Below are 15,270 nucleotides of genomic sequence, written 5' to 3' on the forward strand. Positions count from 1 at the left end.
TTCTGGATGTCCATTTGTATCTTGAATTTGTTCACATGAGACACTGGATCTTCTCCTCCTGTAAAGTTGGGTAGAACTGGCATTTTGAATTGGCTCGAAACTTCCACCACATCAATTCTATTAACGAATGGGGTGCCCTTCCTTAGATCAAACTCTATGTGGGGCATTTTATTCCCAACTAGCTGTCGCACAACCTGATTCAAGGCATCTATCTAAGCCTATACAACATCTGGTATTGATGGAGCGGCTGGTGCTGGGGGGAAGTACTCGTCACGTCTTTCTCTTCGATTATTGAGCACATCTCTTAAATCTTCATCCCTGCATCTCTGCTCGCTTGCGCCTAGTCAGTCAAAGACATTGGGTTGTTTAGGTTGTCCCCTAACATTTTGGCTCGTTGGTCAGTTTTCCTTTGGTGGAGGGTTTTGATGTCCGCCTTTCTCCTTCTGCTGTCGACCATTGTTCCTCCTACCAGAGTATGCCTCATTATAATCATGACCATCTTTGAATTGCGACCTGATATACGCATTGTTCCCCTTTCTTCCTCCTGGTATGTCTCGATAAATAGGGGGAGGCCTACGTTGGTCGTTAGGTCCTCTGACATTACTATGCTATGGGGGGTCCCGGACCGCATAGCATGAGTCCACCTGCCTTCTGCTTCCTGAGGGATGTTGTCCCTTGCTAGGAGGGTTTTGTTCTCTAGCTGTCTGGCATCTAGAGCTTCTAGGACGCTGCTCAGCCCTATTCTGTCTATGCTGCTAAACGTTATCTTGACCAGATTGAGAGGGGTGGTTGCTGTTAGTTGTTTCTTTCAAGATCTTGGGCTGGCCTTTCCTGCTGAGCAGCGGAGGTTGCTCTGGTCCTTGAGGACTCCTTGGGTGTGGTGGATTGTGATGATACTGGGGACGCTCTGACTGTGAATTTTGTTGAGGGTGAGATGTTGGTGCAGGTTATCCTCGAGCCAACTGAATAATTGTGATGATCCATGTCGGCTCGCCGCTTATTCAGTTCTCGGTGCTGCCAGTCAATCTCCCTTTGCCGCAGCACCATCGTTTCATCCACATTTTCTTGATTAGCTTTCATATTAGCTAATTCCTCTTGCAATACAATCACAATTGTTCGCAAAGTTTTAGCATCCATCTCTTCCTCTTCCAGTTCCACCTGTGGCTCGTCCTCTGCTAATCTTGTAGAGGAGGTTGATTTGGCATACTTCTAGATGTCTGTTCTGTCTAACCCACTTTCCTGGAGGTTTTCGCCATTGTTTATCATGAATGTCTTGAGTTTAGCTCTCAATGAAAGCACCAAAATGTTGACTAACATTTAGCCAACGACACGGATTCACTAAAAACGATACGAATGTATAAGCTGAATGCAAGAATTAAATGGCACAATGATTTTATAGTGGTTCGGCCCCAGAGATTGGTAATAATCTATGTCCACTTAGTATTTCTATTGATGTAAACTCTAAAACCTGCAATCAGCCAACTAGGGTTCACTGAGTTTCGCAAGCTCCAAAGGGGAATACAAAAGTAGTGTATAAAAGCACTAGTTCTTTCTCAATACAAATTATTGCCTCCTTCCCTTTATTGAATCCAATGAGTCCTATTTATAGGCTCAAGGATGTACATATGGGTGGGTGGGCCGTCTTTAAACTTTGTTACAAGCATATTTGAATAATAACAGAAATCATAATAGTTACATATAAAGAGTGTCAAATATCTTAGAAATATCCTACTTATAACTGTATTTGAACTCTGACTTCCTTACTACAACCAAACCCGGTTGCATATGTCAGCATATCCTCTGTCGTACTATTCAGCATCTTTCTTGAATCCATCGAGCAGGTTCTATTCTGGTCGTTGGTCGACCAGACTGTCATCACTAAATAGTCACATGCTATCCACGTGCACCCTGATCGTGCTACGTCAGCAAGCAAATATTTTTTGGTTAAACAAAAATTATAATGATTTTTTTGTGAAATTAATTTTTTATTGAAAATTAATTTAACCATATTTAATTTTTTGGTATAATAGTATAGTGCATAAAATAATATGATAAAGACCCAACAAATAGTATTTTATAGCAATAAAATACCAAAGGGCCCATTGCCTTGTAGTTGGCACCAACCACAGTCCAAATGGACTGTGGCCCACACATAGGCCCAATGAGCTTAGGAGTAGGTCTTATTTCTATTGTTATATTAATAGAATATAACATCAAGAAAAAAGCAGGAGACATCAGATGCAATTTCATGATACATTTGGCAATAGAGAAAAATAGAGAACTTTTTTCTCTCTGAATTGTGAGAAGAGCACTCTCTCATGTGTTGAGATTCAAAAGCGTGTTCTTGTATATCCTACCAAATAGCATAGACATCCACCTATTTCCTTCTCTTTGTGCGAGCCATAGTATGGAAGATGGTGGGTTGGGAGGCTAAAACGCTATTTGATCTACACATGTTCTACATCCAAAAGGTATTTGTATTTTTTTCCTTTTATTCAGATTCATGTCCCGTGAGAAAGATCTCATTCTAGTTATGGTTACTAGAGTGATTCGTTCTTATGCTTCAATAATTGTTATTATCACATTGAAATATTATACCATGCTTCCGCTGCACTATCAATCACATGATCAAAATCCAACACAAAACACCTCTCTGGTTGACACCTGGTAGCCATTCTTCTCCTCCAGAGGAGGTTCTCGAACACTTGATTGATTTGGACACGTCTTGAGAGTTCTTTGGAGAATTACTTCCTGACTAGGTTATTAGGAAGAAATGATCTTAGAAGGTACACTCCTTCGATGGTAGTAGTGATGACAAGAAACTAGGTTTAAGCTTCAATGGAGCAGTAAACAACATCTTAATTCATGCCACGTGTCAAATGATGAAAACACGGAAAATAAGTATATACCCTACTTTTAAGGGTTTATACTTTTTTGGACCTTGTATTTTCTCTCATTACTTGTTTGGACCTTGTGTTTTGTAAAATGGTTCAAATAAACCCCTAAACCTGATTTTGATGAACAAAAAATTGAATATAATAATATAGTTGTTAGACATAATAGTTGGGTTTTTTATTCAGAGTTGTTAGTTTGGTGAATTATTTGTGATTTTAGATCAAAAAACTTTATTCAAAATCAGGTTCAGGGGTCTATTTGAACGATTTTACAAAATATAAGGTCCAAAAAAATAATTTATAAAAAATACATGGTCTAAAATAGTATAATCCCTACTTTTAATGAATAACTTTGCATGCATATCTAACCAAAGGTGGACCCTTTTGTGGCTTCCATGTCATCGTATCTTTCACCAAAAATGATAATAAAAAAAAAAGAGAGAAAGTATAGTTAATCAAAGAAGATTCAATTGATGTAGTCACTTTTCTTATAAATCAATTTGTACTTGGATTTTCTTTCTTAACAGAAGGAGAAAAGGATTTGTTTTTATTGAAATATAAAACTCTGTTTCTTAACTATACATATGCCTTTGTTTACATATGGGTCTAAAACTATACAAACAGAGTTGTAACTAACAGCAACTAAAAACAAAACTAACTAGCAAAATTTTCCTAATGTAATACTCCCCCTCAAGGTGAGTGGTACAGATTGGTGACACTCATCTTGGCAGTAATCTATTAAAATTAGAAGGAAATAAAGGCTTTGTAAAAATATAAGCTACATTGTTGTTGGAAGAGACATGAACTAATTTGAGCTGACCATTTTGGACTTTTTCTTGGACAATATGGCAATCTATGTCTACATGTTTGGGGCGCTCATGGAATACAGGATTCTCTTAAATGCGTATGGTAGCGTTGTTATCACAATATAAGATAGCTGGTTGTGGATGAGGTACACCAAAATCTTGGAGGAGAGCAAGTAGCCATAGTATTTCACAAGTGGTGTTAGCCATTGTTCTATATTCTGCTTCAGCAGATGAACGAGGGACAGTACTTTGTTTCTTAGACTTCCATGATACAAGGGATCGACCCAAAAAAACGCAAAAGCCAGTAATGGTTCGTCTTGTATCCGGGCAAGTGCCCTAATCAGTGTCAGAGAAAACTTTGAGCTGTAAATCTGAATGAGACAAGTTAGTTTCAGCATAAGCTGTGAGTTGAGGTTGTGATTTTGAAAGGAAAAACAAGCCTTGGCTTGGAGTGCCTTCGAGATATTGTAGAACTCTTTGGGCGGCTTGCATATGAGGCTGTTGTGGCTCACTAAGATATTGACTTAACCTAGTGATAGCATAAGAAATATCAGGTCATGTTATTGTTAAAAAAAATTAACTTACCAATGAGACTTCTATAAGATGTAGGATCAGTAAGAACATCCCCGTAGTTGGCACTAAGCTTTATATTTGGTTCCACTGGTGTTGAGGAAGGTTTAGCACCTAGATATCTTGTATCACTTAAAAGTTGTAGAGTAAAAGGACATTGTGAAACAAAAATACCATTTGTAAAGCAACCAATCTCTAGACCAAGAAAAAAACGTAAAGGACCAAGATCCTTAAGTTGAAAGCTAGAGTTTAACTTAGCTTTAAAAGTAGCTGCATCTAGATCATTGTTACTAGCAATGACAATGTCGTCAACATATATTAAAACAGCTAAAAAATTAGTAGAAGTTGTTCTTGTGAATAGAGAGTGGTCAAATGGAGATTGTTTGAAGCCATCATTGATAAGAGTAGTACTTGGTTTAGCATACCTTTGGCATGAAGCTTGCTTCAAACCATACAAGCTTTTATTTAACTTGCAAACAACATTGGAGAGAAACTCCCCCTTAGGTGTGAAACCTTGAGGAAGTTTCATGTAAACATCTTCGTTTAAATCACCATGCATAAAAGCATAATTGATATCCATTTGGTGTAATTTCCAGTTTTTAATGGCAGCTAGAGCAAGTAAGAGTTGTAAGGTGTTAAACTTTGCTACTGGAGCAAAAGTTTCAAGGCAATCTATGCCTTGTTGTTGGGTATAACCCTTTGCTACTAGACGTGCTTTGTACCTGTCTATATCACCATTGGATTTGTATTTTATTTTATACACCAATTTATTGCCAATAGCATGTTGGCCTTGGGGAAGAAGGACTATGGTCCATTTGCTGTTAGCTATGAGAGCATTGATCTCATTAGTCATGGTTGATTTCCATTTAGGATCTTTTGATGCTTGAGTAAAAGAGGTAGGCTCAATGATAGAATGAGCATCTAAAATAGCATTGCAGAAATGTGGCTTAAATTTATCATAAGATAGGAAATTAGATAAAGGAAGTGCAGTAGAAGACTCACAAACATAATCCTTTAAATAAGTTGGTTGATGAATTAAATGACCAAATTTAGTGGAATGATTTGAATAAACAGGAGGTTGCGGCAATGCATGTTGGGAACAACCTGTAGGAGCTTACTATTGCTGTGAATCATGGTTCAGATTTGGAACCGATTGTGTATTTGTTGGAGTAATAGGAGTAGCTTCAGTACCTGTATTAGAAATGTTAGAAAGTGATGGTGAAGAGATATTGTCATAAGAGAAAAACTGAGTGAAAGATTCAGTAGAAGTGATAGTTTTGAGAGGAAAAATAGTTTCATGGAAAATAACATCTCTAGAGTGAAAAATTTGATGAGTTTCAATATCTAATAAGGTATAAGCTTTCATCCCATTAGGGTAGCCAATGAAAACACAAGCACTAGCCCGAGGAGACAATTTGTGCCTTTTACTAGTTAAAGTGGAGGCATAAGCAAGACAACCATAATTTCTTAAGTGTTCATAAGAAGGAGCTTTATGATACAACATTTCAAAGGAAGTTTTAAACTTAAATAAAGCTGAAGGAGTTCTATTAATAAGGTAAACAGCTGTATGTATCATGTAACTCCAATAAAGTAAAGAAATATGAGATTGAAAAGCAAGAGCTTTAGCAACATTTAATATGTGCTAGTGTTTTCTTTCGACAGCTGAATTTTTTTCAGATCGTTCTACACAAGAATGAAACAATTGGATGCCTTTAGTGGCATAAAAAGAAGTCAAGTTTAATTCCTTTGCATTATCTCATCTAATGGCCTTTATAGTAGCTGAAAACTGAGTGGAAATGAATGAAAAAAACTGAGGTATGATTAGCTAAACATTAGACTTACACTTTAGCATGTATACCCATGTGAATCTAGTGTTATCATTAACAATAGTTAGAAAAAAATCTAAAACCTTCTATGCTAACAATGTGAAAAGGACCCCATATATCCATATGAAAAAGGTCAAAAGCAGCAGGTGCCATGTTTTGTGGAGATATAAAGGGTAATTTTCTTTGTTTAGCTAAGTGACAAATATTGCAAGGAAAAGGTAAAACAAAAGGCAAAAAATTCAAATCTTTATTGAGTGAATTTGTAACAAACAAGGAAAGATATCCAAGGCGAGTATGCCATTTATGAACATCTTTAAATGAGGTTTGAGAGTGTACAGATGAACAAGAAAACAAAAATTGATGATGTTGGTGCATGAAGTATAAATGACCAATTCTTTCAGCAATCCCAATCGTCTTGTTCTGATGTAGTGCCTGTGTAGAGCAATTAGATGGAGAAAAATAAATTGAGTAATCATGAGATGTTAATAAAGCAGAAACTGATTGCAAGTTGTACTTGAAAGTTGGTACATATAAAACATTATGTAATTTTAGATGCTCATTTATTTGGACAATACCAGATTTTTGTACACTAGTTTTGAAACCATTTGGTAGGATGATTGAGTTAGCAATAGTAGTGGAATGAAAAAAAAAATTGATATCATAACAAATGTGATGAGTGGCTCCACTGTCAACAATCCATAGTAAATTGGAGAAAGTGGTAGAGGTACCAGTAAAATTTTACACCAAAGGTTGAGTTGTTGCCAAAGAAGAATTGTTGTGTTGTAATTGCTGACTCAAAAGAGATATTAATCCCTGAATGGATGCATTAGAGGGGAGGACAGGGGCATTTGTGTGAGATGCATTAGCTTGGTGAACAGAAGGTCTGTGGGATTGTTGAGCATTTTGAGAATGATGAAGTCTTTGAGGAGTGTCGGGTTTCCTTTGAGTACCATAACCAGGTGGAAAGCCATGAAGAAAATAGTATTTCTCTCTGAGATGACCTGGTTTTTGGCAATGGGTGCAGGTGGGGCGTAGCTTCTTAGCACGGGGTGGAAGGTGGTTTGGGGGAGGAGGGATTAGGAACCTGGTTTGTTGGGGGATATTGAACAGGTATCTAATTAGTGGTAGAGGCAGCAATTATATTTGTATTTGTAGAAGGACCAAGATTCCTTTGTCTTTCCTCTAGTATAATCATAGAAAAAACTTTTGACAAGGAAGGTAATGGGTCAATCAACAAAACTTGAGCCCTAACTGCATGATATGATTCATTATGACCAGTAAGAAATTGCAAAACCTGTTCTTGATTGTGAGAATCAAGATTATCGGCAGCAGCAGCACAGGTGCAAGGAGTTCTTGGACAGATTTTGTTTATTTCATCCCATATAGCCTTCAATTTGGTGAAGTAGGAGCTAACTGAATCATCACCTTGATGGAGACGAATGAGGGTTTGTCGAAGTTCAAAAAGTTGTGGCCCATTCCCTTAATTAAATCGGTTGTTTGGTTCTACCCACATAGCAGCTGCAGAGTTCAAGAACATTATACTACTCTTGATATCTGGGGAGACAAAATTGATGATCCAAGACATGATCATTTGAGTGCAGCGTTGCCAGGAATTGAAGTGGGGATCATTGGGGGAAGGCTGGGGAAGAGAACCATTGAGGAAATTGGATTTATTCTTTGCTCCAATCGATATCATGAAGTTTCGACGCCACTGTTGAAAGTTCTTGTCCGTTAATGGAGGTGAGGCAAGAATGATCCCCGAATGATCTCCATTACCCAAGAAATACGGATTGTCGGCATCTTCAAGGGGAGGACGATCAAGATTGTCCAGGGGAGTGAATCGATTTGAAGCTGAGTTGTGGCCGCCATTGGTGTTGGAGTTTGGAGCTTCAGGTATCTGGGATTGGTGTTATGCATCTTCAATCATTGCTTGAGGAGAATCTCTAAGGCTTGCAGAAGAGTTGTGTCTAGTGCGAGCTTTGAGGTTGAGGTGTGTTCTCTGATATCATAACAGAAGGAGAAAATGATTTGTTTTTATTGAAATATAAAACTTTGTTTCTTAACTATACATATGCCTTTGTTTATATATTGGTCTAAAACTATACAAACAAAGCTGTAACTAAGAGCAACTAAAAACAAAATTAACTAATAGGAGTAATATTTCTCTTTCTTTATCTTTTAAGCTTTTTTTTTTTTTTTGGGAAAGTTTTAAGCTTTGTTTGAATGACTTTTCATATCCTTAATATATTTAGTATGACTTGGCTTTGCTTATCCGGTTCTTCATTATACTGTATATTTTAATAATTTGTTTTTATGTAGACTGTATATTTTGAACATTTTATAACCGGGTGGTTTGCTTAATAGGAAAGAGAATATTTTTTGCATACAATTCAAGGTATTGCGAATTACAAATTAAAAACAACACCCTAAAAAATCTCACCATTAACAATCAAATCAAGAAAACGACAGCCCAGCTAGAGAGATGACTTTTCATATAAGATTTTGCATATATTTATTACAATATAATATGTGCCAATCATATTAGTCAATCTTGATCCCATAACTCTAATACGTGTACCTAACTAATGAAGTGTCACATTATTCTTTTATACCTTATTGCTTGTCATTACTAAATATTCATCAAGACTTGGCAAAACCCATGCATATTTTCTAAGAAAGTTTACAACAATAATTTAGGTCATTAAATTGTGTGACGAAAAAAAACCCATATCAAATTTTAATGAAGGAAACCACTTGTTCAATCTAACAAACCTGATGAGTGGTGGTTGGTGCTTAGTTAGGCAGACACCAAAAAAAAAAAAAAAACAAGAACGTATCTTTATTCTCTGTTTTCCGTTTCACTAAAATAGTTCCGACAAATTAGTCGACTAGCTTCTGGGATTTTCTATTCTGTGTTTTAATTTACTTAATTTCTCTCTTAAATGAAATATTTATAGCATTCACTAGTAGCCGCCTAGCCTTGCACCTATTTTCTTCTCTATTTGATCATCAAAATTTCCCCCTCCTCCTCTTAACCATTTTGAGCTATCATCTTTTTGAATGAATTCCTTTGTTTCTCTCGTATATTTCTTTCTCTTCCTAACTTTCGCCCCAAGCTATGTCAAATGCTTCAATACCAACGACTGTGCCCCTTTCGATTGCGGGAAATTCAAAAGGCTTTCCTACCCTTTCCGGGAAATTGGCCAGCCCGAATTCTGTGGACACCCGGGATTCTCTCTCGACTGCCAATCAGATGACGTCCATATACTGTTCGACGGAATGTCCCAAAGGTTCCGTGTACTAGATATGGACTTGAAAGACCGGACTCTTAAGCTGGCCAGAATGGATTTGTCTGATTCAATATGCCCTGAGCAATTCTCCAACACCAGTTTGAATTTCAATATCTTCAGTTACACGGAAAAAGATAAAATGGCCACTTTGTTATACGAGTGTGATCAAGCTGATTTTCCTTTCTTCATAAGCTTTCCTTGCACTGTAAATAACATGTCTACGTCGTCTTACTTTGCGATGGAAGCAGATTTAGAATCTGGTATTATAAAATCTCCATCTTGCAATGTTAGCGTTACTCTTCCGGTTATGGAGAAGTCGTTAAAAGGTCTTATGAGTCAAAAACTCAAAGTCGATGACGTTGTGGAAGACGGGTTCGAAGTTGAGTGGAGCTCCATGGGGGAAGAGAAATGTGAGGAATGTATTATTTCGAGTGGAAAATGTGGATTTGATTTAGCTGTGAATGAGTTCAGATGTTTCTGTCCTGATAATAATGCTTATGCATCAAGTTGCCCACGCAGTACTCTTTATATCCCACAACAGCCACCACCGGACGTCCCCACATTTGATAATATTGAGCCTGCACCATCCGATACTGCTGGAAAATCATCAAGTACGTACATAATTTTATTTTATCTCTCTTCTTGATCATATTGAAAAATTGTCTAATCTGGTTAATTCTTTCATATATTTGTTGTTCTGTTTTTCGGTGTGTAGTTGTAAATTCTATGATTTCATATGTTTTTAGATAGTGTAGGGGGCAAAATAAATGGTAGAAGGTAGAAACACTAAATCCTATAGCAAAAATTTAAGACATAAATCACAATTATGTTAAATAATCTCATCAATGATTGTTTACAGTATCACTGCATTAAGGAAATATGGGTCTCACTATTATGGTGAGACCCAAGTATGTGGTTATAATAGCTAGTTGTGTAGCTCATCGACTAATTTCTAACAAACAACGTAGCTTGCTTTTTTTAAAGTATTGGAAAGCTTTAATATTTAAGTATCATTGCCTTTGCGAGGCAGCGGTAGCGGTAGTTTCCTTTTTTTTTTTATTATATATATATAAATGTAACATTTAATTTATTACTGTATTGTGTTGTGAAGACTGTTTTTTTTATAATTGTTTGTCACATGATTTTTTTTTTTTATAAATACTCATTTATTTCATTTAATTTTCACACCATTTTATTCACTCTTCTTTCAAATTATCAATATCACAAAATTTCTTTTCTTACCAATGGATTCCCAAAATTCTCTAAATACCAACTCCCAAAATCCAAATTTTCAATCTTCTCATTTCAATCAAAATTTTCAAAATACTCCTACTAATCCTCAAAATCCAAATTTTCAATATTCTAATTTCAATCAAAATTTTCAAAATACTCATTCTACTAATCCTCAAAATCCAAATTTTCAATATTATCAATTTAACCAAAGTTTTCCAAATTCTCAAAATTATCCCATGTCCTCTTACCCTTACCAAAATTTTGGCTCTTTTGAGACACCCCAACAAGCTTCATTCTTCACACCAACAAATTCAGTACCATATACATTTCATATGCCTTCCCTACACCAACCCGAAATGGTTTCAAGAAATTACAGGCCAAGTATGAAAAAATCTAGTATTGATTTGAATCGTGAAACATCATCGATATCTGTCTCTGAAACCCAATCTGAACATAGTGTTGAAGGATTGGAAAATATAGTTCTACACAATGAAAATGAATCAAGGCATAAAGGTAAAGTAAAATGGAGCAAGAAAGTCACTATACTTCTGATAAGTGGATAACTTAATACATCTAAGGATGTCATTGTGGGGAATGACCAAACTTCTACACATTTTTGGGCTCGGATCGCAAAATACTACAAAACCAACCAAAAAGGTGAGCAACCAAGAACTGGAGGCAATGCAAAGATCATTAGAACAAGATGAATCAAAAGGTGGCGTGTTTCAATGGGTGTTATAAACGAGTACAACAAGCACATCACAATGGTTGGTCTGATGAGCAAATTCTTGAGAATGCACATCAATTGTACAAATCTGAAAATAGCAACTCAAATTTTCTGCTTGTTGATTGTTGGAGATTGCTAAAGGATGAGCCGAAATGGAATACAATATACCAACCAAAAGGTAGAAAGAGAACAAAGGTGTCTGTTATCCAAAAAATTAGCATTGATGACGTGGCAAGTGATCCCTGGACACGTGGCTGACACCTGGAAACGTTCTGCTAGAGTATCGACCAGAAGACGCATTAGAAGCAGTTAGCGGCCCAGTCTTACCTGCGACCAGGCTGGTCGATAGTTCCGCATACAAAGCAGCATTTATGAGAAGATCTTTGTAAATCCCGAATTTATCTCACACAATCTCCTGAGTATCCGATGATTCAGGAAAGAATATCTGTAACAATCTTTTATAATCCCCCTTGAGCCTATAAATAGAAAAAGATAGCTCAAGGAGGAGACTTTTGGCTTTGGGATTATTTGAGATTATAGCAATTCTCCTAGTAATATTGTATTGTTCATCAGAGGTTAGTGAAACTCATTGAACCCTTGTTCTTTGATCACTCCTTTGATTCTATATCAATAACAGTCTAAGTGGACGTAGGTTATTACCAGATCCTGGGGCCGAACCACTATAAAAATACCGTGTTGTTATTGCTTTTGGTCATTACATTCTTCTCTACATATTCATTCATATCAAGCATATTCTGACTCCGTGTCAGTTGGCCAAATCTTGGGTCAACATTCTGGTGCTTTCATTGAGAGCTTGATCTGTCATTGCCGAGAAAACTAATGGTGAAAACTGGACAGGCGGTCGCCTCTGCACCGTCAAACCCGCCACCTCCTCCTCCTCCTGCAAGCGTGGCAGAGGATGAGCCACAATTGGACTTTGAGGAGGAGGAAATGGATGATGCAACGTTGAAGAGTACCTTGGGCGCGTTGCAGGAAGAGCTGGCTAGTTTGAGAGCCAGTCAGGAGACTGCCGCTGAAGTTATGGCGCGGCAGCAACAAAAGATTGAACGGCAGCGCGCGGAGTTGAGCGAAAGACAGGCAGAGGTGGACTGCCGCCAGAGCGAAGCCATGGCAGCCCTCGAGGCAGCCTTGCAACTGGCTAGAAATCAGGCTGCACCTGCTTCGCAGCCTGACCAACCTGCGAATGGGCCACCTCAGAGGGGTCCTAATCCTAGCCCACCGATCCAGCCTTCAAGTCCGCAAAGGCCCGAGCAGCCTCAGGTGCCCCGTGACGATGTCCCACTAGATCCTGAGGCGCAGCCACCATCCCAAGCTGCTCGGGGTAATCCCCCACAACAGAGGCAGAATAGGGCCGAGCATCAGCCTCGCAGTCCTAGACGCCGTAGGGATGATGAGCCAAACCTACCGAACAGAGGTCAGTACCCTCCTGATAACATGAGGGACTCAGAGTTAGGCTCTGCGGTCCGGGGTCCCCCACGGCATGATAATGCACGGGGACACCACGACCAGCGCAGGCCGCCCTCTAACACTTGGGACGTGTCAGCCAGAGACGGAAATAGAGGGAACAGTCGATCCCACCATAGCCAGTCGAAGTTCAGAGATGGCCACGGATATAATGAGGCTGACTCAGGGAAGGGAAATGCCGGTGGGAGGAACGAAGAAAGAGGTAAAGGCAGGAGCCAGGTACCTCAAGATGAACAACCCAACAAACGAGATGCTGGGGGGCAGCTCAGACAAAATAATGTCTTCAACCGGCTCGGGGGTAGCGAGCAGCGGAGAAGAGAAGAGGACCTGAGAGATGTACTCAACGACCGCCGTGAGCGGCATGGCGAGAACATCCCCCCAGCGACAGAGGCCACAGCGATTCCTGCCGCTGTACAGGCCCAGATAGATGCCCTCAACCAAGCAATGCAGTAGCTGGTCGGGGGAAGGACTTCTTACATCGACCATGATAGGAGGAAAGGCACTCCTTTCGTACAAAGGATAGCTAACGCCAAAACTCCGAGCAAGTTCAAAATGCCTACACTCCCAAACTTTGACAGATATGGGGACCCAATGTCTCATGTCAACAAGTTTGAGATCCAGATGGACATTCAGAAAGTGTCCGAAGACGCTCGGTGCAGGATCTTCCCTGCAACACTTTCTGAAGCTGCGCAGGAATGGTTTTTTAAGTTTCCACCCGCGAGCATAGTTTCCTGGGAAATGTTTGTAAGGGAGTTCTACGGACAGTTCTATGCAAGTCGTGTGCATCCGACCGAAGCAAACCAGTTGGTTGAAATTCGCCAACAGGATGGGGAGTTAGTGAAGGACTACATCCAGCGTTTTATGCGAGCAGCAGCTGGAGCGAAAACGGTCGGAGACGAAGGCAAAATGATGGCGATAACTGCAGGAGTTAAACGCCGTTCTCCCCTCTGGAAAAGTCTCCGAAAGGAAGGGGTGAGAACTACCCAAGAATTTTTGGATCGGGCTGATCGCTACATCAAGCTCGAAGAAGCCATTGCCGACGATGGAAAGCCCTCAGGCAAGGATAAGAAGGCTTCTGAACCTGCCAAGGCCGCCAATGGGTCCAAGCCTAATGGCAACGGCAACGGCAAGGGCAACGGGAACGGTAACGGCAATGGCAAGAATGGTGGAAAACGGCCATATAACGAGCCTTCCACCTCCGACAACAAATGAGCCAAGGGTAATCGTTATAAACCCCGGTTCACTAACTACACTGCCCTCGTTGAGTCTCGGGGGGAGGTTTATCAGGCCACAAGCTCTAGTGTGCCTTACAAAAAACCTGGCCCCATTCGGAAGGATATTTCGAAGAGAGACACTACCAAGTTCTGTCGTTATCATAACGACTACGGACATGACACCAATGAGTGCAACCAGTTGAAAGACGAAATCGAGTTCCTTATTAGACAAGGACACTTGAGAAGATACGTACGGGCCTCAGGAAATTCCCAACGAGAAGCTCCAGGTGGCAACAAGCAAGCGTCCACACACCAACGCTCGCCACCCTTACAGCCTGCCCCCGTGGCTGGAACACTCTTAACCATCTGTGGAGGCCTGCACCTCGCGGGAAATAGCGGAAAGGCCAGAGAACGATATGCTCGGACTCTGCGCCACGACCAGGACATCGAGATGATGACTGTGGAGGACCGTGCACCAAAGAAGGCTCGGTCAGAAGAGGGTGAAATAACCTTCTCTGATGTCGATGCCCAACACGTCAGGTTCCTACATTCCGATCCGCTGGTCGTGGACATCCAGATGGCCAATATGATGGTGAAGAGGGTACTGGTCAATACAGGAAGTTCAGTGAATATCTTGTATAAATATACACTGGAACGCATGAAATTGTCCGTCAAGGACTTGGAGCCCTGCAACCAAACGATATACGGCTTCTCTGGAGAAGGACTCGCTCCCGCCGGATTGATCAAACTCCCAGTAACGACGGGTACAGCGCCTGCAACAAGGACATTACTCGCCACTTTTGTAGTGGTCGATTGTCCTTCGGCGTATAACGCCGTTATTGGAAGGCCCATACTGGTTGATCTACGAGCCGTCATCTCTATGTGGCACCTAGCCATGAAGTTCCCAACAGACGCGGGGGTAGGACGCGTGTTGGGGAACCGGAGGGAAGCCAGGGAGTGCTACAACGCCTCAATCACCAAGGCAAAGTGTGGAACGTCGAAGAGCACTACCCCAGATAGGTTGCAGATGGCAGTTGATACACAAGCCCAATCCAGTGATGAAGTCACCAAATAGGGTGTTGCCCAAAGTGAGGATAGAGATTTAGATCCTCGCTTTGGGGATTTTGAAGAAAATGTTGGACCCGTCGAGGACCTGGAGGAGGTCCAACTCGACAAAGAAGACCCGACCAAAGTTGTAAAGGTTGGGAAAAACTTAGAACCTACT

At 40.0% G+C, this 15,270-nt stretch overlaps 1 protein-coding gene across 1 annotated transcript in view; it reads left to right on the forward strand.

Moving 5' to 3' along the window:
- Nucleotides 1-8,903: 8,903 nt before the first annotated feature.
- The window catches only part of LOC133830935 (LEAF RUST 10 DISEASE-RESISTANCE LOCUS RECEPTOR-LIKE PROTEIN KINASE-like 1.2), a 48,242-nt gene continuing 41,875 nt past the window's right edge, over nt 8,904-15,270 (forward strand). Inside the window, exon 1 of the mRNA XM_062261053.1 lies at nt 8,904-9,997. Within this exon, the coding sequence (XP_062117037.1) occupies nt 9,157-9,997 (841 nt within the window). The 5' untranslated portion in view covers nt 8,904-9,156. The remainder of the gene's footprint in view (nt 9,998-15,270) is intronic.

The sequence above is a fragment of the Humulus lupulus genome, chromosome 4, assembly GCF_963169125.1.
Source record: "Humulus lupulus chromosome 4, drHumLupu1.1, whole genome shotgun sequence".
Lineage (NCBI taxonomy): Eukaryota > Viridiplantae > Streptophyta > Magnoliopsida > Rosales > Cannabaceae > Humulus > Humulus lupulus.